Raw genomic sequence first — 23,512 nt, forward strand, 5'->3', positions numbered from 1 at the left:
GTCCAGGCCATCGTGGACAGATTCTGTCCATGGCAGCTGAGGCTGACTGCAAAGATAGGCTGCTCTGGCAGGAGCTCCTGTACGCGGGGGGTCCCAGCTTCCCACTGGGACCCCCTGCAGACAGGCTGCTGGACCTGGCATGAGCCAGGACTGAGCAAGCTCACACCAGGTCCGGGAGCTCTCTCTGCTGCAGCTCTGAATTTTAAATGTAGTAAGAGCCAGGGTAGCTCTTACTACATTTGAAATGTACTACTGCAGTGGTCCCAGACCCAGTGTGAGCTGGGACTGAGCTGGGCTTGCTCACTCACGGCTTGCACCAAATCGGGGACCTACCTCTCCTGCTGCTCTGCAGTTTAAATGCAGCAGGAGCCTGGCTCCTACTGCATTTAAACTGCAGAGTTGCAGCAGGGTTAGCTCCTGGACCCAGAGCGAGCAGGCACAGAGTGCCTTCTCTTATTGACTAATCATGTAGTTGATAGAAATTGTATCGACTACATGATTAGCCAGTTACTCGCCTCTTAACATCCTTTGACCATAGTTGAACATCACTTTTGGGCTTGGGAAACAAGTACTCGGTGATGGGATCACATTGTCATGCAAGTCTGGGATGATGAGCAGTGGTTGCAGAACTTTCAGATGAGAAAAGCCACTTTCATGGTTCTGTGTGCTGAGCTTGCCTCTGACCTTGTAGTGCAAGTACCCGCGAATGAGAGTTGCCTTACCTGTGGAGAAGTACGTAATGGTCACACTGTGGAAGCTGGCTACTCCAGACAGCTTTCGCTCAATTGCCAATACATTTGGAGTAGGAAAATTGACCATTGGACTCATGTTGATGGAAGTGTACAGGGCCATCAGTTGCATCCTGCTCTGAAAGACTGTGTCTCTGGGCAACCTGCATGAAATTGTGGATGACTATGCATGTATAACCTTCCCAAACTGCAGTAGGGTGATAAGTAGCACACACATTGCAATTCTGGCATCAGATCATCTAGCCTCTGAATACATTCACTGCAAGACCTATTTCTCCATGGTTCTGCAGGTACTAGAGGATTATGGTGGGTGGTTCACGGACACCAATGCAGGCTACTCCGGAAATGTGCATGACACATGGTCTTTTGGACACTCGTTCAGGAAAGATGCAAGCAGGGATTTTCTTCCCAGGCCAGAAGATTACAGTGGGGAAAGTGGAAATGCCCATTGTGATTCCTGGATACCCCGCATACCTAATAATGCCATGGCTCATGAAACCATACACGGAGAGCCTTGACACCAGCAGGGAGCAGTTCAGTAACTGGTTGAGCAGGTGCAGAATGACTGTGGAGTCTCTGGCCATTTGAAGGTGTGCTGGCGATGTTTGTACAGGAAGCTGAACTTGGTTGATGATAATATCCCTATGGTTATTACCACGTGCTGTATCCTCCATAATATTTGTGAAGGAAAGGGTGAAAGCTTCACTCAGGGTTGGGCCCCTGAGTCGAGTTTGAACAGCCCGAGACCAGGGCTATTAAAGGAGTACAGAGAGGAGCCATAAGGATCATGGATGACTTGATGCAGCAATTTGATGGTGAAAGTCAGTAAAACTTGCTGCCATGCATGGGAGGACAGTGGCTGTGTTGCTAATGGGTTACTCTGATTAGCACTAAGTGCAGCACATGGACCACAGTAATGGTAGGTGTGATGGGGTACGCTAGCTTGATTTCATGTAATGCAGTAAACATTTCTTGAAACACATTAATTTCATTTATTAAACATAGTAAATGTAGGACACGTGAAACCTGAGACATCTGCACTGTGGGAGACAGGGAGGCAGGAGGAGAGGTGTAATCCAAGCATTTCACAGATTTGTATATGTCCAAGGTCCATATGCAGCCCCACCGTCTGATGTGCTCGGCAAAGGGGGCTAGAGTTAATCAGAGCTAAACTGAATGCAGATGGGCATTGAGTGCATTGGAAGCCTGCAGGAGCCTGCATGGGCAGAGGTTGGGTGGGCAGGCATGGCAGGTGGTACCCAGGGGCAGGGTCGTGCCCGAATTTAGTTGGTCATGATGGGAAGGGTGTATTGGATAAAGTTTTGGGACACTGGCTATGGGAGAGGGGAGGAGGAGAGGCTGATCATGCAGGTGCTTTGTCTGCAGTGCTAGCAGGACATCCAATGTGTCCCCTTGCTGCTCCATAATGTTTAGGAGCTGCTCTGTGGTCTCGTTATGCTCTCTCCTGTTACTGTCCATCCATTCCTTCAATTCTTAAAGTTTGTTGACAACTTGACTCAGGACATCTCACAAAAAAAAATTTCTAGTCTTTCTTGGGCACTTCCGTGCCCTTTTCAGATGATCTGCAAGAGTTAGGACCTTAGACTGGCATTCCAAAGCTGGCTCTATCAAGCCATAATTGCAAAATGTTACAGAGTGTCCACACGAGACACGCTACTGACCCAATCACTTTCAAACACTTGCACTGTTCACATACCTAGCACTGCCTCACTGTCCTGGAGTGAGCGTACCTAACATACAGGATCCCCCCAATGGTTCACCATCTGACTGACCCTCTGCAGGTAGCAGTATCACACAGAACTAAAAAGCCTCCTTTTTGTAATCCTCCCACTCTTGGCAAGTCACTTGAGTACTTTCTGAGACCCAATTCACTTACCAGGCTTATCATCCACAGCCTCTGAGGGCTGTGAGTTGTTAGCCTCATTGGGGTTACAAAACAACTCCTGCATGTAATCCTCTATGGATTCTGAGTTCTCCTCTGGCTCTGGGTCTCTCTACCCCTCAGCACACTCGACCACAACTTCCTCCTTCTGTTTCAATCCACTGTTGGATGGCTACTGAGCGCCGAGGTATCCACAGGGGTCTTCAACATGGAGGTGGGGTCACCTCCAAGTATATCATCCAGCTCTTTGTAGAATCTGCAGGTCATGAGTGTAGCACCCAGAGCTGTCATTTCCTTCCCATGCCTTGTAGTAGGCATTTCATAGCTCCTTCACTTTGACCCTGAATTTCACTGCGTCCCGGTCATGGCCCTTTTAGTCATGCATCTGGAGATGTGCCTGTGGCTGGAGCACAGCTGGGACTGGATTGCCTCCTCTCCTTAAATGCCGATGAAGTGTAGCACCTTGGCAGGCTCCAAGCAGGAGATCTCCTGGTTCATGGAGCAGGCACACTACGCATCGCTGAGCAAAGAGGAAGAGGACTTTCAGATTAAAAAAGAATGCAAAGTGTGTGTCTGAGGGTTGGTCACCTAAGAGCAGAGCAGTAGAGTTGAAACAGATGACCCGAGAAGCTAGAACAGACATTGTGGGAAAGGTTCAGGAGGCCAGTTAAGATGCAGTGTGATGCCATGATGTCCACACTGGCACCCTGTTGTTCTACATATCTTGTAGAGGCAGTTCACCTAGAGCTCACTGAACTATGGAGCTAGTGCACAATAAATGACTTGCCAGTGTGGACACTGTGCACAAGTTACAGTACTGGGGACTGATTTATTGCACAATAACTTGCCAGTGATGTTCCCTAATTTTTTTTCAGAATTGTGCCACTGCCAATCATTGCTCACTACAATATTGTGGTTTTGCTATTATAGAAGTAAACACAATTAAATAGCAATTTAATCTGCAGAACAATTATTTGATTTTCAGTATCTCTCTCCAGTGCCTTTTAAATATGGACATAAATTAACATTTTGCCAGCATTCATATTGTTAAAATAATTATGCATAGTTTGATTGTCTAAGGATAGAATCAGTCATTATCTCATGATTAATCAAAAGCAATTAATACCTTTATACAGAGCGGAAAAATGTTTACAAAGGTCTAAGAAGTTTTTTATATAGTATATTTAGATATTTGGTTATTTTTATCAGGTATAAGGAATTTAAATATATCTATATTTGTTTTCAGACAAGTATAAAGGAAGGACTACTATTGAAGCAAACAAGTTCTTTTCAGAGGTGGAAAAAACGTTATTTCAAACTTCGAGGCCGTACCCTTTACTATGCCAAGGATTCAAAGGTAAGGATATATAAAACTAGGGACTAATGCCTTATGCTTGGAGCTCCAATTGTTTATTTGGTTTATTGAAATCAGAACAAGAATTTAAATTAAGTGAATGTTTTCTGATACAGAGGCAACAACAGGAGGAGGGAAGGGGTAGGCAGCTCCTGCAGAGCCGCCCTCCTCCCCACCACATATAAACATGTAACCACTGAAAATTTCAGCTGTTCCACCTTTACCAAAATCCCCCACATTTTAACATCCTGAATTTATAAAAATTAATATACAAAAATAATTTGAAAAAAGATAATTTACATACACCTATGAGTTTTCTGTAGAGTGGTTTGTTTCTGTTTTTTACCTTTTAAAAAAAATTAGTCAAATGTTAATAAGCTCATTTCTGTTTTTAATTGGGAAACTACATTTTAAAAAGGAAGAAAACATTGGTGGGATATTGTTCAAATATTAAACCTCAAGGTTGAAATTATTGTTATCTGAAGAGTGTTGTCCTGAAAGAGACTTGAATGAACTTACATAAATTATTATATTTAATAATTCTAGTAAGGAATTATCCCTTGAAATGAATTTTTAATAGAAAATGAAGTTCTGAAAAATTGAAATTTTCAGTGAGAAAATTTTAGCTTAAAAAATTATTCTCCTTTCTGTGATGGAAAAATGTAAATGAATTAGTTTGTTTCAGGTCAAAGTTTGACCCAAATGAAAATGCTTCAGTTTGTTGAAATGACTGAAACATTTTATTTCAAGCCAGTTTATTATTAAGTTGCTTCTGCCTGAGCCCCCATGGTGTCTTCTGGGAATGAGAGTTTAGGTGCTTCAGAATTTCATTTGTTCCAATCAATTGGACTTCTTGACCCCACTACAAACTTCTCTGAGATTGAGCTTCATGGTGTGTAAAAGGAGTTACAATAGGTAAGAACATCAAGAGCCGTCCAGTCTGGGCACTCTTGTACATTTGCTGTTCAAAGAACTGACTATCTTAAGTAACAAGGCAGGCAAAAGGTGGGAGAATGACTGGATTATTCACATATTACAGAAGGGAAACTGAATTGAATCCAGATTCTCTGCCATCCCAGTCATAAGTGCCTCAACTGCAGGACTATGCTTAGTTAAGATTCCACAGCAGAAGAAGGGAGGATTTGACTTATGTCTGGAATTGTTTTCTACTTTGTTTTACTTGTCATCAGTGAGCCGGCAGAAGCCATGTGATCCTACACTCTGCCAGTATCTCTCTTCTTTGACACTATTATCACATAGTAAGTCCCCTCACTCTCCAAGGCTGAATATATTTTAAATTTTCTTGAAGGTGTTTTAAAATGAAGATTACTTTTTTGAGTGTTTAAAATTTATTTTCAGACGACTTAAGTTTTTTAAATTTTTCTACTGGATACCTTTGAAAGGTGAAATTAGAAAGATTTATCTCTTATTAATTTTTCTACTTTTTTTTTCATTTGATTCCCAAAACAATTATGTGGAACTGAAAGTTCAGTAGGGTAAGTGTGGTTAAAAGTGATATTTAATGTATGTGTGTTATTTTCCATTCACAGTCTCTAATATTTGATGAAGTTGACCTGTCAGATGCCAGTGTAGCTGAATCAAGCACAAAAAATGTCAACAACAGCTTCACGGTATGGTACTATTATGATAACTGTAGCCTTGAAAGTTGTAGGCAGACCATAACTAAGACAATCAAGAATGCTTTCAATGAAGATGTTTTCCATTTTCCTTTATTTGAAAGTGTAATAATGAAATAGTCAGTAGTGGCATGACAATATTAGATTAACTGTTGATAATTCAGCTCTTAGTTTTATGCTAATCTTTTATCAGCTTTTAGTATATTTAACATTTATTTCAGAAAATGATGATACAGAACATTAAAAAATAGTGATGGTGAATATCAATTGTCCTTATTTTCAATCATCTTTATTTTATGTCGTAGTTTGTTTAATGTATCATATTTTTTTAAGTTAAACTTTCTGGATGCTTATTAACGAGTGTGTTTTTAAATCCCTGTTTTTAAATTGAAAGAATAATAATTCTGATCCTTCATTGTCTTAAAATAATTATTTTTTTGCTGATATATTCTTTGTTAGTTGTTTTCAACCTCGCTGTCTTTGTTACTTATACCTTATTTATATAGAGTTGTATGAGTGAGGCCATTACAAGTTTATATAAATCCATATATGAGTTTTACCCAAAGACCTAGAATTTTGTCTTTTTATACTTCCAAGAAAAGGCTGAATATTTGGTAATTTTTGTAATTATTTCTTTATAGGAAATAAATTATATAGATGAATCTGGTTTTTTTCCTCAAAGTGGTGAGGTTTTGTGAAGATTCTTAACTGTCATAGAAATATGTTTAATAGCCAAGTACTTCAGTCAAGAAGACAGGGTGAAATCCTGCTCCATAAAATCAATGAAAATTCTGCCACTGACTTCAGTGGTATTAGGATTTTAACTTCTTATCTGCAACTCTTATCACTTTCAATCTAATTGTTAACTTTTTCATTTTCCCTGAGGATTTTAGCTATCCCAGGTAATGGTGGTCACACAGTTTCTGAGGAAGTCCAGTGCCAGCCTTTTGAAAGCTTTGCAGATGAAGAGTTCAGAGGCCCATTCATTCTGGTATTTGAAGAGTAGTTAAAATGAGCTGCACAATTGTGCTGTCATCAATCTTGACTGGAGATCAGATTATTGCACTCACTAAAGTTTCTTTAGCATTTATAATTTTCTTCCCAGATACAGATATTTTCAATAAGAAAGTCTGAAGATCCAAATCTGCATCTGACAGAAATGAAGATAGAAAAAGGACTTTTTGGGGTGCTTTTGCTGATTGGGTGCCTTTTGTCAGTGAAGAGGCCACAAAATCCTGTAGGCTGCATACCAGTTTGATGATAGTGGGCAGAGGCCCTCTACTGAGGGTGATGGAATGTTAGCTATTTTTTCATATTGTTTTTCATTACATGTTTGACATTCTACTTCCATCTTCCCTCGTTTTAGCTTTAGACAAGAACTATTTATCATTCTAGTACAGGGATAATTGAAAAATGATGAAGTGTTGTGTACCTGTGTAAGCAGAGGATCCAAGGTTTTTTGGCTATCTTTCATCGGTAGAGGAAGGGCATGGATATATGTTGTAGTTAGTGGCCCAGATTTCTTTCAGCGTCTCTAAGAATTCCTATTAGATGAATAGAGAGGGTTTTTTTTAAGGATGTCATACTACTTGTTCTTGTTCTATTCTTGGGCCATCATATCTTGAACTCTAGACAGTTTATCTTTGATGTGAGTGGTCTTCTATGTGAGAAAAAAGTTGTGTGTTTTTTTTTGTTCTGTTTTGCTTTTCTTTTAGATTGTTTTACAGAGGTTGATGCTGAATTCTGAAATAGGTTGGAGACTTCTGAAGGATATTTAGTTTTTTAATTTAATTTTTCATAGCTTTTTGGAGAACCATGGTGATTAGTGAGAGGACACTCTGAAAGCCTGTGTCTACACTACCACAGACCTAAAGCACGCCAACTCCTTTTACATGAATAATGTACCTAGAGTCAATGTACCTTTGGTTAAGTTATTGTGAGGTCTGCAGCCTGGGGGGTAGACAGAGGAAACTCTACTGTTGACTAACTCTACCCCAGACAAGCATAAGTTAACAGCGTCAAGTGAAGAGTCATCTGCAGTCTATTTGGTGTGCCCCACTAGACCAGCTAAATCAGTTGCCAGTGGATTGATTTCAGAGCACCGATTCCCACTGTATGTAGCTGTAGCCATAGTGTTGACAGCTGTGGATAGTGTTATTTTAATATTTTTCTAGGCTTTCCAGACTGGGAAGAGCTTTCTATAAGAAGTTTTATGTGTTTTCTTTACTGGGTCAGTAATTCTTCTGGAGTAGATTATATATTGGCCCTTGCCATGTGTTACCAACTGTTATCTCTTTCTTGGTCTTTTGTCTTCTCCCCTTAAACTGATGTGACATAGCTTAATGGCAACGCAACTCGATGGCATAGGACATCTTTTTCCATGTCTCTTGACCAATTCTGAGGGTAGAGGTTCCAGAAATTCTTTACCTTTTATCACCTTTCATTGGGAAGTACTGACTGTTCTCTTCTCTCTTCTTCATTTAAGAAATAATGTATACCAAACCAGTTTTAATAAAAGTCTGCCACAAAAGAAATAGATGATATGGTCCACCTATGTTGTTGATCCTCTGTGTGACTCCTATAATAACATAGGTTTATTTTGGATGGAATAAACTCTGTTCTAGTGGGTGTCACTGTGCTGCTGTCCAGTAATGCTTTGGTTGGGATAACTATTTCTTGCCTTCTAGGAGAGGGAAATGTACCTTCATGAATACTTAGTAGTTTCATTGAAATGGTAATTTAGTTTTATTTTAAAAATCTATTCTTATTTAAATTTCACACTTGCCTTTTTCACTTATTAAAAAAATCAGCTTTCTATGGAAACCTTATTCTCAACTCTTCACCCCTTTTAGTCTTGCATCTTTTTGGCACTAGAAAAGTGCATATTGAGATTTTCAGTACACTGCTAGCACTGTCCTTTGAAGAACCCAAATACAAAATATGATATAACACAGCATTAAGGGTTGATTTATCTATAAATGTGCAATATATGCACATTGCAGTATGTTTTATGTGACTAAATGGTATGCTTATTCACCAGAAATACTTTTCCTTCCTCACTGAAATTACATGGGAAGAAAGGGAAGAGATTTCAAAGAAAATAAAAATAATTCTGCCAAATAAGCATGTAACATAAAAAGGTCCTGATCTTCTGCTCTATTTTATATTTGTGTTATTCTGTCCTACAAACAAAAATGACCAGAATGTGGATATCTATAATTGTGCTGAAATGGTTTGATTAGTAGGGTAATGAATACACAAACTGGACTCATTTCTCAATTGTCTTGCATAGTATGTAGTCATTTGGGCCAGAACAAAGTGTGGGCAAAACACTTCCATATCAGAATGCTGTTTCACACTTGCTTTGAACTGTTATGAATGCCTATGTGAGGGAAAGGACAAAAGAAAACTAGTCTGCGCTCACCTGCCCACCTCTCTCTGGCCGCTTTTGCTTCGCTCAGAGAGCCTGTTGACTCTAATGAAATGATGACATCATTCTGTCGCCTTGCAGGAACATTCTGTTGTCCATCAGGAAAAATTTTTATATAGAGAGATTTTCACAGTTTCCCTTTTCCTTATCCATCTGTCTAATGTTAGTAAAGGCAGTGAAATGAAGGGTAAAAACTCCCGTGCTCTCCCCATGGTGGAATGGAACACTCAATAAGGCATTACTCTTTATTGGGTAAAGAGGTATCTCTATTTATCATTTCAATACAAGCTGAGGAATATAATCAAATTTTAAGATAGCAATTTAGGAGAAAGATTGGATGGCTAACAGCAACTAGCTTGAATCATATTTAGCCATCTAATCTTTCTCCTAAATTGCTAGCTTAAAACTTTATTTTTAGTCTTTTGGTGCACTTTTAGAAAGATTGTCTTTTTATAAAGATTTTTTATATATTTTTTTATATTTGTCTTTTTGGTCTTAAATCTAATCTGTTTCAAGTAGTAAAAACTCCAAGGTTCATTTTGATATGCTTATATATTTTGAGCTAGACTGCTCCCAGGGTGGCTCAACTTGAATCCACCACCATGCTCTCCCCAGGCACATGCCCTATTCCTAAGCCACTCCAGAACTTTATAGAGCCCCTTTCAACCCTTGCAATACAAATACAATGCACAACCATATGTTTGTATATGTATATACATGTGTGTGTGAAAGTTGAAAATCCCATGACAGACAGATGGACAAGAACGGTGGCCGTTTAATAGAAAGATTGTCTAATAAAAACACAAGCTGTTCTTTTTGTGGGGAAGGCATTAGGATGTATCAGACTCCTATACTCATAGCCAAACAGGAAATGGAGTAGTGTCCAATTTAGCCTTTCTTTTCTTTTGGTCCTAACTCTACTCGGATTTTTGAACCGGGAAAATGGAAGCTGCCTCATTAATATCATATCTCTATTCAGGAAAATTACGTCATCATTCTGCAAATGGCTCTCAATTCTGTTAGACACTGAGTCGTTTTCTCCAAGAGGTAACAGTGGGACTCTAGTCAATTGCAACACTTGAGGGCTGTGTCTACATTGGCCCCTATTCCGTAATAGGGATGCAAATGTAGCACTTTGGAATAGGCAAATCCGCGGGGGATTTAAATATCCCCCACGGCATTTGCATTAACATGGCTGCCGCTTTTTTCCGGCTTGTAGATAAGCCAGAGAAAAGCGCCAGTCTGGACGCGATCCTCCGGAAAATAAGCTCTTTTCCGGAGGATCTCTTATTTCAAGTAGTGATCTTTTCCAAGTTTTGACAATATAACTTTTGTCTTCAGTGTCTACCACAGCCTTGCTTCTGTATTTAAAAAAGTACATTAAATAATTTCAAAGCATTTTAAAATGCATATAAATATTAACCATATGTATTTTCAGTCATTGATCTACAGGTGTATGTAAAATGCTATGGTTACTGCAAATCCACCTAGCTTAGTACATTATGTGAAATGCTCAGGCACCATGTACTATAGCACCTATTTTTAGACCTAATTGATGTTTGGAAAATTTTTAGTTCTGATATAACCTGCCAAAACAGGTGTGACTGAAAGATAGTTAGCAGTAGGGTATGAGTTTTAGCTGTGAGCTGTAAAGTTGTACTTCTAACCCTTCTGGCACATACCCACAAAACCATAAATGTTCACTTCCTTTATCTCTTCTAAATCATCAAGTAATGTGAAAAACTTGAGTAGCTTAGTTCTGCTGTCTAGTCACTTCTGAGGGTAATAAAGGAAATAATTAAACCATATTTTGTACTGCTATCTCTACTAAAGACATATGAATTGCCATACTAGATCAGACATACAGTCCAGTATTCTGCCTCTGACAGTGTCCGCCATCAGATGCTTCCAAGGAAGGTGCAAGAAACTTTAAAGTAGGTAGATGTGGGGTAATCTGTGAAGTATTGTCTGTATCCTACAAAGTTAGAAATGCCTTGACGGAAGAGTTTTTATATCCCGTACAATGTTTTTGTTATTTAGTATTCTGGATATTCTCATTATCCCAACAGATGTCTTATTTCTTAGAATTTTGATTTTTTTTTTAATGACATTCTGTGGCAAGGTGTTCTAGAGTCTTAATACTGTGTGAAAAATTATTTCTTTTTATCAGTTTTAAATTTGCTGGTTTTCAGTTATTGATCAGTCCCATCTTCCAGTGTTACAAAACATGGAAAACAGAATCACCCATCAGTTTTCTATAGCTGTACTACTTATTATTTTCTGTATTTCTATCACCTCCTTTCTCATTTACCTGCTTTCTAAACATTCCCAGATTTCTCTGAATCTTTTCAAATTATGCACTATAATTTTTGAGTCAGAATAACCGCTACTGCACATAGTACTCCAGATAAAGGGAAATTATTGGTTTGTATAATTGGGTCATAATATTTTCCATATTATTTTATTTCCCATTCTTTATACATCTTTGTTTTCTTTTGTCTTTTCTTTTTTTGACAGCACTTGCACATTATGTAGAGGTCGTCTCTGAACTGTTTCACTGATGCCACAGTTAATTTAGAATAGTTTAAAAATGTATGAATAGTTTAAAAAATTTTCTCCAGTGTGCATTGTTTTGCTTTTATCTACAAAGTACTCTATCTGTTATCATGTTGCCCATTCACCTAGCTTGTTTGTCCCTCTGAAGTTCCTCATTTTTCTCTTCAGCTTGAATACATAAAATAATTTGTCATCTGAAAATGTTGCCACCTTACTTCCTGAGCTACTTTTCAAATTGTTAGTAATGATATTAAACAACATCAGCACTTGTACAGAACTAGTACAGGGGCACCCAGCTGTTAACTTTCTGCTGTGATGAAAGCTCACCATTTATTCCCAGTCCTTTGTTTTCTGCCCCTTAGCCAGGTTTTGATCTTTGACAATACATTGTTTTTCATCTCATGACTAATTAGTTACTGTAGTAGCTTCTTCTGGAAGACTTTGCCAAAGGCCTTTTGAAAGCTATTAAAATTATAGAATCATAGAAGTGTAGGACTGGAAGGGACCTTAATAGGTCATCTAGTTAAGTCTCCTGCACTCCAGACAAGGACTATGTAATAACTAGCGCATTTGTTAAGAGGGGTTTGTCTAACTTATTTTTTAAAGCCTCCAATGATGCAGATTACAGCAGAAATTTGTTCCAGTGCTTAACTACTCTGATGGTGAGCAAGTTTTTCCTAATGTCACTTGTTGAAATTTAAGCCCTTTGCTAAGGGGTTAAGGAGAATAATTTTCACCCTCCTCCTTGTAACAGCTTTTTATGTACAGGCAGTCCCCGGGTTACGTACAAGATAGGGGCTGTAGGTTTGTTCTTAAGTTGAATTTGTATGTAAGTCGGAACTGGTACATATTGTAGGGGAAACTCTAGCCAAACATTTCTCCAGAGCTCAATTTTATTCTCCCACACCTCACTTCCCTCAGTCCTTTATTCTCAAGCTGAGGTGTCTGCTGAGAGAAGCCGCTCCGCGTCTCCTTGGTCTGCTGGGGGGAGCGCTAGCTTCGCGTCTCCCTGGTTTGCTGGGGGGAAGCAGCTAGTGCGGGGTTGCCTCACCCCGTTTGTAAGTAGGGATCCGATGTAAGTCGGATCCATGTAACCCGGGGACTGCCTGTACTTTAAACTGTTATCATGCCTTCTTACCCCGTCTTCTCTTCTTCTGACTAAACAAATCCACTTTTTCAATTTTTTTCTCATCAGCAGAGGCGTAGCGAAGGTGTTATGCGCCCGGGGGCAAAGGAAAAATTTGTGCCTCCCCCGCCCCCGCCGCCATGTGGCACGGCTCCGAACCCGGTGCACAGCTGAGGGGAACTTGTACTGCATCTTCCCCCACCCCCTACAGTTTGCGGCTGGTCTCCTGCATGCACTAACCCATCAGTGGAGATGGAGGAGGGTCAGGCTTGGAGCAGAGAGGCAGGGAGGAGGCTCCAGCTGCTGGTGGCAGGCGGAGTAGGAGCAGTGAGCTGAAGGGATAACGGGGAGCAGAATAGGATTAAATTGGAGCCTCCCTAGCATGGTGCCCAGGGGCAACTGACCTCTCTGGGTCGCTTGCTACGCCACTGCCCCCCCTCCTGCAGATCTATCATCTTATGCATGTGCAAGATCTGTGAGAGCTGTCCCATGAATCTGCAGTTAGTGTCTGTGGCGCCTGCTTCTGGTGGTGTCTCAATGCTGCCACATTCACCTCCAAAGAGGAGGCTTCCCAAAGCAGGCCCTTGTGTGCTGACCCCCAAAGCATCCACAGGTCAAGTCTCCTTTCAATGGGCCCACTTCCCAGGACTCATTGATCTTGGATCTGGCTTCCATCCCCCTCTCCAACCTTTGCAACTGCCCAGAGGTGCTTACCTTCCACCTTATACATTCCCACCTCATTCACCCCACAGGGACAGTCTCTGCCTCACTTGTCCTAGGGACTATCTACCAAGACTTAATACAAAGTTTCCATGTAAAAGGACTCACTACAAAGCTAAAAACTTCAATGAGAGAATGATTAATACAGAGACATGTCTACATCTGCTGCAGGGAGACAACTCTGCCTGCCTCCACCCCTCTCCCCCCAGAGTCTACAGCCCCATTGCAAAGCGGGGGTGGGGAAGAAAAGAGGCTGAGGCCCATCTAATGGGACTGACGCAGTCATGAGCAAGCCATGCCCGGGAGCCATTCTCTTGTCCATTGCTGGTGCTGTGTTGCTTCAGGCACGCTGAAATGCAGTCACCTCTAGGATGGGCTGGACAGTTGTTTAATGCCTACACAAGGTTTCAGGCAGGGAGCAGTGTGGGCAGCCTTCCTGCAGAGCCCCCATCAGAACTACGGTGCCCTCCTGGCTTAGGAAAAGAATAAACGGGAGGATTGGAAATTAATGTCCCCTAGGCAGGGACTGAGCCATCTACATTAGGCCCCAGCTGGAGTATCATGTTCAGTTCTGGGCGCCACATTTCAGGAAACATGGAGAAACTGGAGAAAGTCTAGAGAAGGTCAACACAAATGATGAAAGTTCTAGAGAATATGAGATATGAAGCAAGGCTGAAGGAATTGGCCTTGTTTACCTTGGAAAAGAGAAGACCAAAAAGGGGCATGAGAGCAGCTTTCAAGTATCTAAAAGAGTATCATAAGGAGGAGGAAGAAAAATTGTTCTCCTTGGCCTCTGAGGTTAGGATGAGAAGCAATGGGCTTAAATTGCAACCAGCCCTTCTCTCCCTCCTGTGCCCACTCTTCCAGTAGCCCCACTCTGATCAGGTGAGCTACTCCCCTCATCTCCTCTTCTAACACCTCCGTCTACATACCTGCCCTGCCTCTCTCCTCTGGTACGGGTCCCTCCCCTGCAGGTGTCTGCCCTTCTGCTTCACCCCCAGACTCCCCTGGCACCTGCACCTTCCCTTTGCCCTGCACCCTCCTGGTGCCTCCCCCTTCCTCACTGCCTCTGCCCCCTTTTCCCTCTTTTTCTCTGTTGCCCACCCCCTCACCACTCTCTGCCCCCATTCCCCTCATGCCTCTGTGCCCTCACACATGACTTGGTCCATCCCCACCTTTCTCATACTCACTCCTTCTTTCAAGCCTTCTCTCAGCATCTCCCCCTCTCCCCTCCAGACCCTAATGCCCTTCCCCTCTCCTCTCCCAGCATCACCCTGTCCCCCCTCCCACTGACACCTCCCCTCCTGCCCTTTTCCTTATTGTCTCCACTTGGCCCTCTGCCATTTGTATCTTCCCTCTCCCTTCTACCTCCCCACAAGCTCCTCCCCTCCCCTCCACACAAGCCCCTTCCTCTCCCACACTTTCCCTCTAGTTTTCCCCCTGCCCTGCCATACCTTCTGCCTTTCACTTGCGGGGCTGGAGGCTGCACTCGGGCCCCAAAACTCCCCGGACTCTGAACCGGAAGCTAGGCCGGCACCACGCGGCACTGAACACTTTTAAAGACCCGGGCCGTGATGTCACGTCACGCCCGGGCATCTCCCCGGTCACCTGCAAATGCTGCACAGCGTGCATGGGCAAGGGGGAGCCGACTGAACGCTGTGCACGGTATGGATGGTCCGGGGCCGGGGGGAGAGGCGGCCATAGAACTCGCCGCCCATGCCAGGTGAGCCTGCGCAGCATGCGTTCGCTCTAACCCCGGCCCAGTGCCCCCCTTGTGTGGCGCCTGGGGGGCAATTGCCCCCCTGCACCCTCTTCGCTACGCCTCTGCTCATCAGTCATGATTTCTAGATCTTTCATCATTTTTTTTGGAGAAAGCCTCTGGACTTTCTCCAGTTTGTCCACATCTTTCCTGAAATGTGGTGCCCAGAACTGGACACATTATTCCAGTTGAGGCCTTATAAGCATGGGGAAGAATGGAACAGTAACTTCACATGTCTGGTTTATAATACTCTGGTAATACATCCCAGAATGATTGGTCTTTTTGCAACAGTGTTACACTCTTGATTCATATTTAGCTTGTGATCCATTCTGACTCCCAGATCCGTTTCTGCGGTATGCATTCCTAGGCAGTCATTTTCATTTTGTAGCTATACAATTGATTATTCATTTTTAAATTGAGTACTTTGCATTTGTCCTTATTGAATTTCATCATGTTTAGATCAGATCATTTCTCCAGTTTGTCTGGGATAATTTTGAACTTTAATCCTATTCTCCAAAGGACTTGCAGTCCCTCCCAGCTTGGTATCATCTATAAACTTTACAAGTGTGTTTCCTATGCTGTTAACTAAATCATTTTAGAAAATACTCAACAGAACTCTGGGACCAATTCCTGCAGGATCCCACTAGATATGCAATTCCAGGTTGATTGTGAACCATTGATAACTACCCTCTGTGAACTGTTTTCCAACTAGTTATGCACCTAGATATAACTCCATCTAGGGTGTATTACCCTAGTTTGTTTAATTAGAAGGTCATGCAAAAGTGTATCAAAAGCCTTATTTAAGTAAAGATATTACATCTGCCAGTTCGCCTTCTAATCTCAAGTCTTGTTATCCTGTCAAATTAAGCTATTAAATTGGTTCACATAATTTGTTCATGACAAATCCATGTGACTTAATTATCACATTATTTTTTAGGCGTTGGCAAACTGATTACTTTATTATTTGTTAAACTGTTTTTCCAGGTAGTTTCCAGAATGCTTATCGGCTAGGCAACATACTAGTCAACTCGTCGCTTTTCCCTCCCCACTTGCTACTGCTATCAGAAAGAGGCAGAAGTGGAGGAGTAAGATGCGGGGTGCTTCAAAGCAGCAGTGCCGCATGGAGCCCAGGGTCTTCTGCTTAGAAACACCACGTGCAGCCGGGGGCCAGCTGGGGACTCCAGATTGCACACGGCATTTCAAAGTGGCAGCACCGAGTGGATCCTAGGGTGAGCTAGGCTCTCCCCTACTGACCCTGTACTCCCTGCAGGGCTTTCGCTTTTGAGGTGTAGAAACAGCCCTGGCACTGTTGCTACACTTCAAAGACAGAGGCACCTTTATTGACTAATCGAGTGGTTGATGCCAAATTGCATCGACTACTTGATTAGCCAATTAATCTAAATTTAACATCCCTACTTGGGACTTGTAAGCAGGAAATACAAAAGGAACAAAAGTATCATTACATGCTTTCTGAATGCTTGTCTAAAATGGATCGGAAATCTCTCCCTGATGATCTGTGTTAAATATAAATACTTTCCTTTAGCTTTCTGAAAGGGAAAGACCCTTAGATGTCTAAAAAAGTGTTACTTCAGAGGTGTGCAATAATTTTTAATCAGGGAGGGGCACACTAAGATTTTGGAAAGTGGTCAAGGGCCTCACTCTTCCGTGATATTAATGGAGGAGATGTGAGGTCTGGGATGGAGGTTGGGTGCAGGGACTGGGGTGCAGGAGAGAGACTGGAGTCTGGAAGGGAGTTTTATGAAGGAGGCAGTTATGGCGTAGGGCAGGGGACTGGAGTGCAGGGGTTTGGGATGTGACCTAAGGTAAGAGGGGATTGTGATCTGGGGCAGGAAATTGTGGTACCAAATCTTGAAGGGGATATTGGTACAAGAGGGGGGCAGAGGGTTTGGGTATTCAACAAACCTTGAGGCTCATATTTAGCCTATGTTAAATCAGAATTGTGAATTTAATATAGTTTAATTTTGCAGCTACATGGAAGATTTTTAATAAATGATTTATTTTAGAGTAACTTAAAGAAATTTAACAAAAATCTCTCTGCCAACCATCAGCATGCCAGTTTTTCTAGAGTCAAATGGATTATATTGCTTGCAATATTCATTGAAAAGACTAATTTAAGAATTTGAATTTCTGTTGGCTTTCCCCACCTGTGAACTTTTGAATTCTGTCCTGTGCCATTATGAAAAGGGTCGATGAGTGAGTGCCTCTTTAAAATTTAAAACCAAAACATCTAAACACTTCCATATTACATTACAGTATGTTTTGTTTTTGGTCCCAGGGTAACTGTCTGCAGACTGAAACCCTTTCTTTATCAAAACAAGGTAAAACATAGCTGGGAACAATTCAAGCTTCAACAGCATGACTCACCCCTGAGTGGATAGTTCACTCTCCATGTTCATTTAGTTCTTGGCCTTTCTGCAGAGACTGCTGTAAAGGGTGTCACTTAATGTCTTTTGTGATTGTAGGCCACTAGTAACTGAGACCTGACTGTAGTCTACTAGTAATTTAGGTTGCCTGCTCTTTGAGAGATTATTAAATAGCCCCTGGATAATAGCGGGTTTTGATTGCTGTTGATCTGAGCTACAGTCCCACTAACCTATGAAGTCTTTCCTATATTCATGCTGTTTTGAAAACAAACCAATGAAATAGCAAATTAATTATGTTGCAGCAAAGAATGGACGCTATAGAAGGAATTAGTATAAGCTTCTGATGATGTGTTTGCATGTTTTACTCCATTTAATATTTATGTTTTTCCCAATAATGATTAAAAATGTTATCAAACTGGAAGCTCGTCAGAGTAATGCACCCGTTTATACAATCTATAGATGCTTTGATGGGTTTGGATGTGACTCAAGATTATGCATTTTTAGGTCAGACATGGCATGCTGACTGTCTCCTTCCCTAGTGTGCCTGGAGACAGTGAAGCTCTAAGTTTCATTATGAAAAAGCAATAAAGCATTTGAGCAGTGAAGCTAAAATCCATGGACAAACTCCATGGGAATAGGGCTATTACAATGAAAGCTTAGTACTTTGGAAGAGAAAAAATAATTAGCAGATTTTTGAGACACTGGCTACCCGAATAGCCTCATTTAGTAATATTTTCATGGATCTTGTTTTCTACAATTATTCTCTTAAGCAGGTCACAGGCAACTTAATAACTTTATGGGCAAAAAGACTTTGCAGAATTAAAAAAAATGTTAAAAAAGACATAAAGATAATTACATCAGTAAAGAGATTAATATAGATTTATATACATTTTATTTCCTTCCTTGTATCATTTTATCTTACTCTGTAAAGGCAGTCAATACAATTGTGAGTCACAAGTGTTTTACACATTAATGCACCACAACTACTGAATTTCATTCTTTGGAAATTTTTTATTTTAAATTGTCCTACTCATCCTTCTTCAGATCCATATACTAAGATGGAGTAAAACAAAGAACAAAAGCATTGTGATAAAATACCAGTAAAAATATTGGAAAAAATATCGAAACTTCTAGAACAGTTTCTGCATGAAAAATAGTTTTTGTTAAGTATGTCTTGATATAAAGGATGAATATATACTTGAACCTCTTTAATCTGGCAACTCTGGGAAACAGTGAATGTTGGATTAAAGATTTTGTCAAGCCAGGATGGTTGCTGCAGGGTTTGGGCATGAGGGGAAGGAAGACTTACCTGCTGTCCCACTCCTGGAGGCCCACATGGCTCCATGCACCGCTGGACCACCCTCTACCTCTATAGGAGCTGAAGGGGAAAGCCTCAGGAGAAATGGCTCTGCCTGCTGTTGTTCCTGGGGCTAGGAGTGGTGGCTCTACAACAGGTGTTCCTGGATTAGGAATACCCGGAGTATGGAGGTTTAAGTGTATTTACTGTTTGATAAACAGTGATCTCTAAATACAGGCAAATGTTATTCTTATGAAGATACATTACTGTTTCAAAAAGTAAAATGGTTGGTGCTTGATTTCATACTGTGTGTTGATTTGCACACAGATTCAACAACATATGGAAGAGTGTGCAAATATTCCGATGCATCAGTTTGGGTACACCTATAGTGAAGCCGGATATGTGAATGGGAACTCATGTACTCTGGTTAGCGCTCTAAAAATAGCAGAGATTATGCCACAGCATGGGGCACAAACCCATTGCTGTGAACTCACTTATACAGCCAGTGCTGAAGCTCACTTTGTGACTAATAGAGTACAGCCAGTACAGATGCATCTATACAAGCTGCCATTCATATCACCAGGCACAGTGTAAGACACACCTTTTGACATATGCTTAAATATGTCACTGAATTAGAATCTCAGAGCATAGCAATGTACAGCAACTACCTTCTCTATGTTTCACATAGTTGTGACAAATATGGTAATTGCCTGATATAACCTTGGAAGGTGTTATTGTGTAAAGTTTATATATTAAGGTGGACTGGAATTGCATACAGCTTTCTTAATGGGGATATGTGCCACCTATGAGACCTCAGAAGTGTGTGGGAGTTTGAAAGACTATTGAAAATGTGACAGACAAATATGGACTTTTGGATAATAGGTGTTAAGTGGATTTTCTGGACAGTCTGTAGGGATAGGTTATTACAAATTTCCCTACTCGGGTTATGCAAAACCTTGTCTTTTGAAGCAACCCTCTCGATTGCATGCTACAGAAGATCAAAGGCCTGAGCTATATAAGTCCTCGGACTTAAGATACAATTGGTTCCTGAAAATTGCATAATAAATTAAAACATTTTAGCTTGGAAGTGCAGTCCACTCCATTGTGGGACTGAGAATTGTAAAGTCAAAACCAGTGTCTTAAGTCGAATCAGGATGTCAGTTCAGATAACTCATAATTGCCATTTGTCATAAGTTGAATGTCATAAAGTCAAGAACTGCCTGTACAAAAAACCAGCTGATCTGCCCAGCCTTTGTCCTGGTTGTGAATCTAAGACAGATGAACTTGTAACCATGGAAGGTTGGGGGGACCTAGTTGTGGGGTTTGAAAGATTAAAATCTACCAGAGCCTTAGACTGGAGTTGCGGGTAACCTCTGGTAAGCTGTTTAGTATGTATTTAGGTTCTTTTATTGTTTTAATGTATTTTCTCTGTAATGATTTACCTTCAGAATAAATATGCTTGTTTAGAAGGACCGGTATGGGAACTTATAACTCTAGATAATATACTGATCATAACCCTCAGAGAGAAAACAAAGCAAAGAATCTGGCCTTTTTTAGGCTGCCTTTCTCCACTGGGAGAAATCCAGGAAGCTATCTAGCCTTAAAGTCTTATGTGACAAGGTGAGAGATGTGGGTTTTCACCCAAGAGAGCTAAGAGAAGACACCTGTAATTCTGTAACAACTGCATCACTTTTAAAAATATAGGCAAAAATAAGAGCTGAAATAGCAGTTTTAGACCTGAACAGAGTAGATATTCATGGAATAAGATGATATGCAGAAAATTGCTGGTTTGTGACAGATGTAAATAGTGGCTTGGGGTAAATCTCCTTTTTTAGTAGTTGGGCATTACTAGAGACAAGATATTGGATTAGATGGTCTATTCTGTTTGTAAATTTTAGCATGGCAATTCCTATGTCAATTTTAAGACCAACTGCTTGTTCTTGACTGTAAATAAGGCCCAGACCCTGCAAAGGGATTAACTAAAGCCAACCCTTATAGTACTACATGGATCCTCTTGCAGAATGTCAAATAACACAACAATATCAGAAAGTTGACCTTGCTGCATGATTTCTTGTACTACATAGTCAAGTCACATAAAAATCTGACATAGTCACAAAATTGCATGAATTCTTTTATAAATCAACAATTATTACAAACCACATTCTTCATCTCAAATAAAATAGACTAGAAATCATACTTCTACAATGAACAGATCTGTTTAATGATCTACAGAATTTCTTTAAAGAGTCAGATTCCTCTCTGTTCAATACATTTATAACTTACTTTATAGCCAAAAAGCTGAATAAATATCAGACATACATCATGACATTATCAAAATAATTATAGCTTAAATGCAATATACAGTCAAACTCCAGTTGTCCGGCATCCAGTGGTCCAGCACTCCTGCTAGTCCGGCACCACCTGGAACCCGGAAGTGCTCCATGCAGCTGGACAATTGGAGCTGCTCTGTCCCGGGCTTCCCCGAGTCAGCCGCTGGTCAATTTCAGCAGTGGCTGACTTGGGGAAGTCTGGGGCAGAGCAGCTGGGGTGCTGCAGGGTTGGTCCCGCAGCGCCGTCCCCCCATTCTCCCCACCCCACCCTACCCCAGACCCCTCATAGCCCCCCCTTCCAATAGTCCGGTATATCTGATAATCCGGCACCCCCTGGGTTCTAAAGGTGCCAGATTATCGGAAGTTTACTGTAGTATGTTTTATAACATTTAATAGGTGTATAACACATAAGAAAAAAATAAATATTTATAGGAAGCAGCTTTTCCTGCCTGTATTTACTGAACACACTTTTATATCTGTTTCAAAAAGTGCCTTTTTATAAGACATTCTATTGAGATACTTTTTGGTGACTGGTAAAATTCTGTTATCAAGGAAATACATGTGCTCCAACTGTCAAATGAGTCTGATAGAACTACATGATTTTGCATAATCATTCTGCTAAATACAGGAGACATGATCTTGTGAGGAGTTACGTTTCTCTTAAAGTGATGCTAAGTAGATTCCACTTTCATTGATTTCACTGGGGATTGAGAAGATTCAGTACCTTACATCTTCTTACCCAGTATCCTGAAATATTTTGTTTTTGTTTATTAGCTAAGCTGCTGCCACATCAGAGACAACTTGTATCTCAAATACTAATAAGATGAAAGGTTATGCTCATATTTTGTTTAATTCATGACCTGAGGATACTTAACAAAAGATGGGGAGAAATACGTCTTTTTTTTCCTGTTTGCACTTTTTTTACCATGAATAAATAGGTCATTGAATTAAAGTACATATGAGTCATTTGAAGTTGTTGCTTGGTGCAGCAGTTCTGCAAACATTAAAGCTGAATTATTATTACACTGCAGTATTACTGTTTTCAACATCATATGTTTTGTGCCATACATTTATGTGATTTGTTATAAACCTACATGAGCTTCTTTGACCTGAAGAGTTCACAGGCAAAGGTTGTGTTACCCTGCTCTCTTTGAGAGATTTTTGATCACCTTTACTGACTTCAGTGGAAGACAAAGAGCTCAAGCTATGGACCACCTGGAAGGCATCCTCAGACGACTAGTGGACTGCAGACCACAGTTTGACAACCACTGGCATATACTTTTACTTCTCCATTTATTTTACTTCCTTTTTATTAAAACAATTCTTTATATTAAGTTACAGTTGCCAGTTACCCTTTAAAGTAAAGTAATTGTTCTCTCTCCAGGGGAAAAACACTTCTTTAAGGGACATGTCTAGCTCTCTGAGTTTTAAACTCTGGCTTAGCTGCAGGCTTTCTATTCCAATCTCTAATGGGTACTCCCACTATGTCTGCTGCCTTGGCAAGTCATACATCCCACAGAGGTGTTTACATTGCCCACAACTTGAAAGCCCACACCAGGAAGGCAAGAGATTTGCAAATGAAACTCTTTATGATAGAGAAGTCTTGTTACTTGATTTGAAACCAATTATACTATGGCACTTTATTTACCTAAAAATACAATTTTTCAATTAACTCCTTCTCCACACCTTTATTATTCTATTTCTTTATTCCAGTATTAAAGGTTGTGGCCCACACTATGAAATTTCCAGGGAAAATCCACTAAGGCAGGGATCTCAAACTCACGGCCTGTGGGCCATTTATGCTGTGCAGTCATCTAAAGTGGAGCACCCACAAGTACACTCTTCGAAGAAGAAGAGGTTATTCTCCCTGTCAAGTAACTGAGGTTCTTAGCATGGCTTTTTTTAGCTGTAGATTCTTTAAAAGGGACCTGCTTCTGAACGCTTTTTGTGTGTGTGATTTTATGTTGTTTGTGCATATAACCAGTTAATACAATAGGTATGCTTTTATTGGGAGCTGTACATTGTAGAGACATTGCAGAACTTTTTCTCTATGCTTTTATAAAGGCAAAACTATTTAAAGAAGTGGATGGCAACCTGTTGCCCATAGGCCACATTTGGCCTATCAAGGTAATCAGTTTAAGTTTCCTGAGACATTTTGCTGACATAGACCATTTGCAGGCACCGCCCCCGACAGCTTTCAGTGGCTACGGTTCACTATTCCTGGCTAATCACAACTATGGGAAGAGTCAAATGCAGGCAAAGGGGGC

General features: G+C 40.8%; 1 protein-coding gene across 4 annotated transcripts in view; it reads left to right on the plus strand.

Moving 5' to 3' along the window:
- The window catches only part of DGKH (diacylglycerol kinase eta), a 267,641-nt gene that overhangs the window by 125,333 nt on the left and 118,796 nt on the right, over nt 1-23,512 (plus strand). For 3 of the 4 annotated variants that reach the window (XM_075918953.2, XM_075918954.2, XM_075918955.2), the window contains 2 exons: nt 3,899-4,009; nt 5,557-5,637. In XM_075918953.2, coding sequence (XP_075775068.1) covers nt 3,899-4,009; nt 5,557-5,637 — 192 coding nt within the window. Of the gene's footprint in view, nt 1-3,898; nt 4,010-5,556; nt 5,638-23,512 lie in introns of those variants that run through there. The other variant, XM_014574199.4, reaches the window with a different exon arrangement.

Source organism: Pelodiscus sinensis, chromosome 1 (genome assembly GCF_052426305.1).
Source record: "Pelodiscus sinensis isolate ZL-2025 chromosome 1, ASM5242630v1, whole genome shotgun sequence".
NCBI classification, from domain to species: domain Eukaryota; kingdom Metazoa; phylum Chordata; order Testudines; family Trionychidae; genus Pelodiscus; species Pelodiscus sinensis.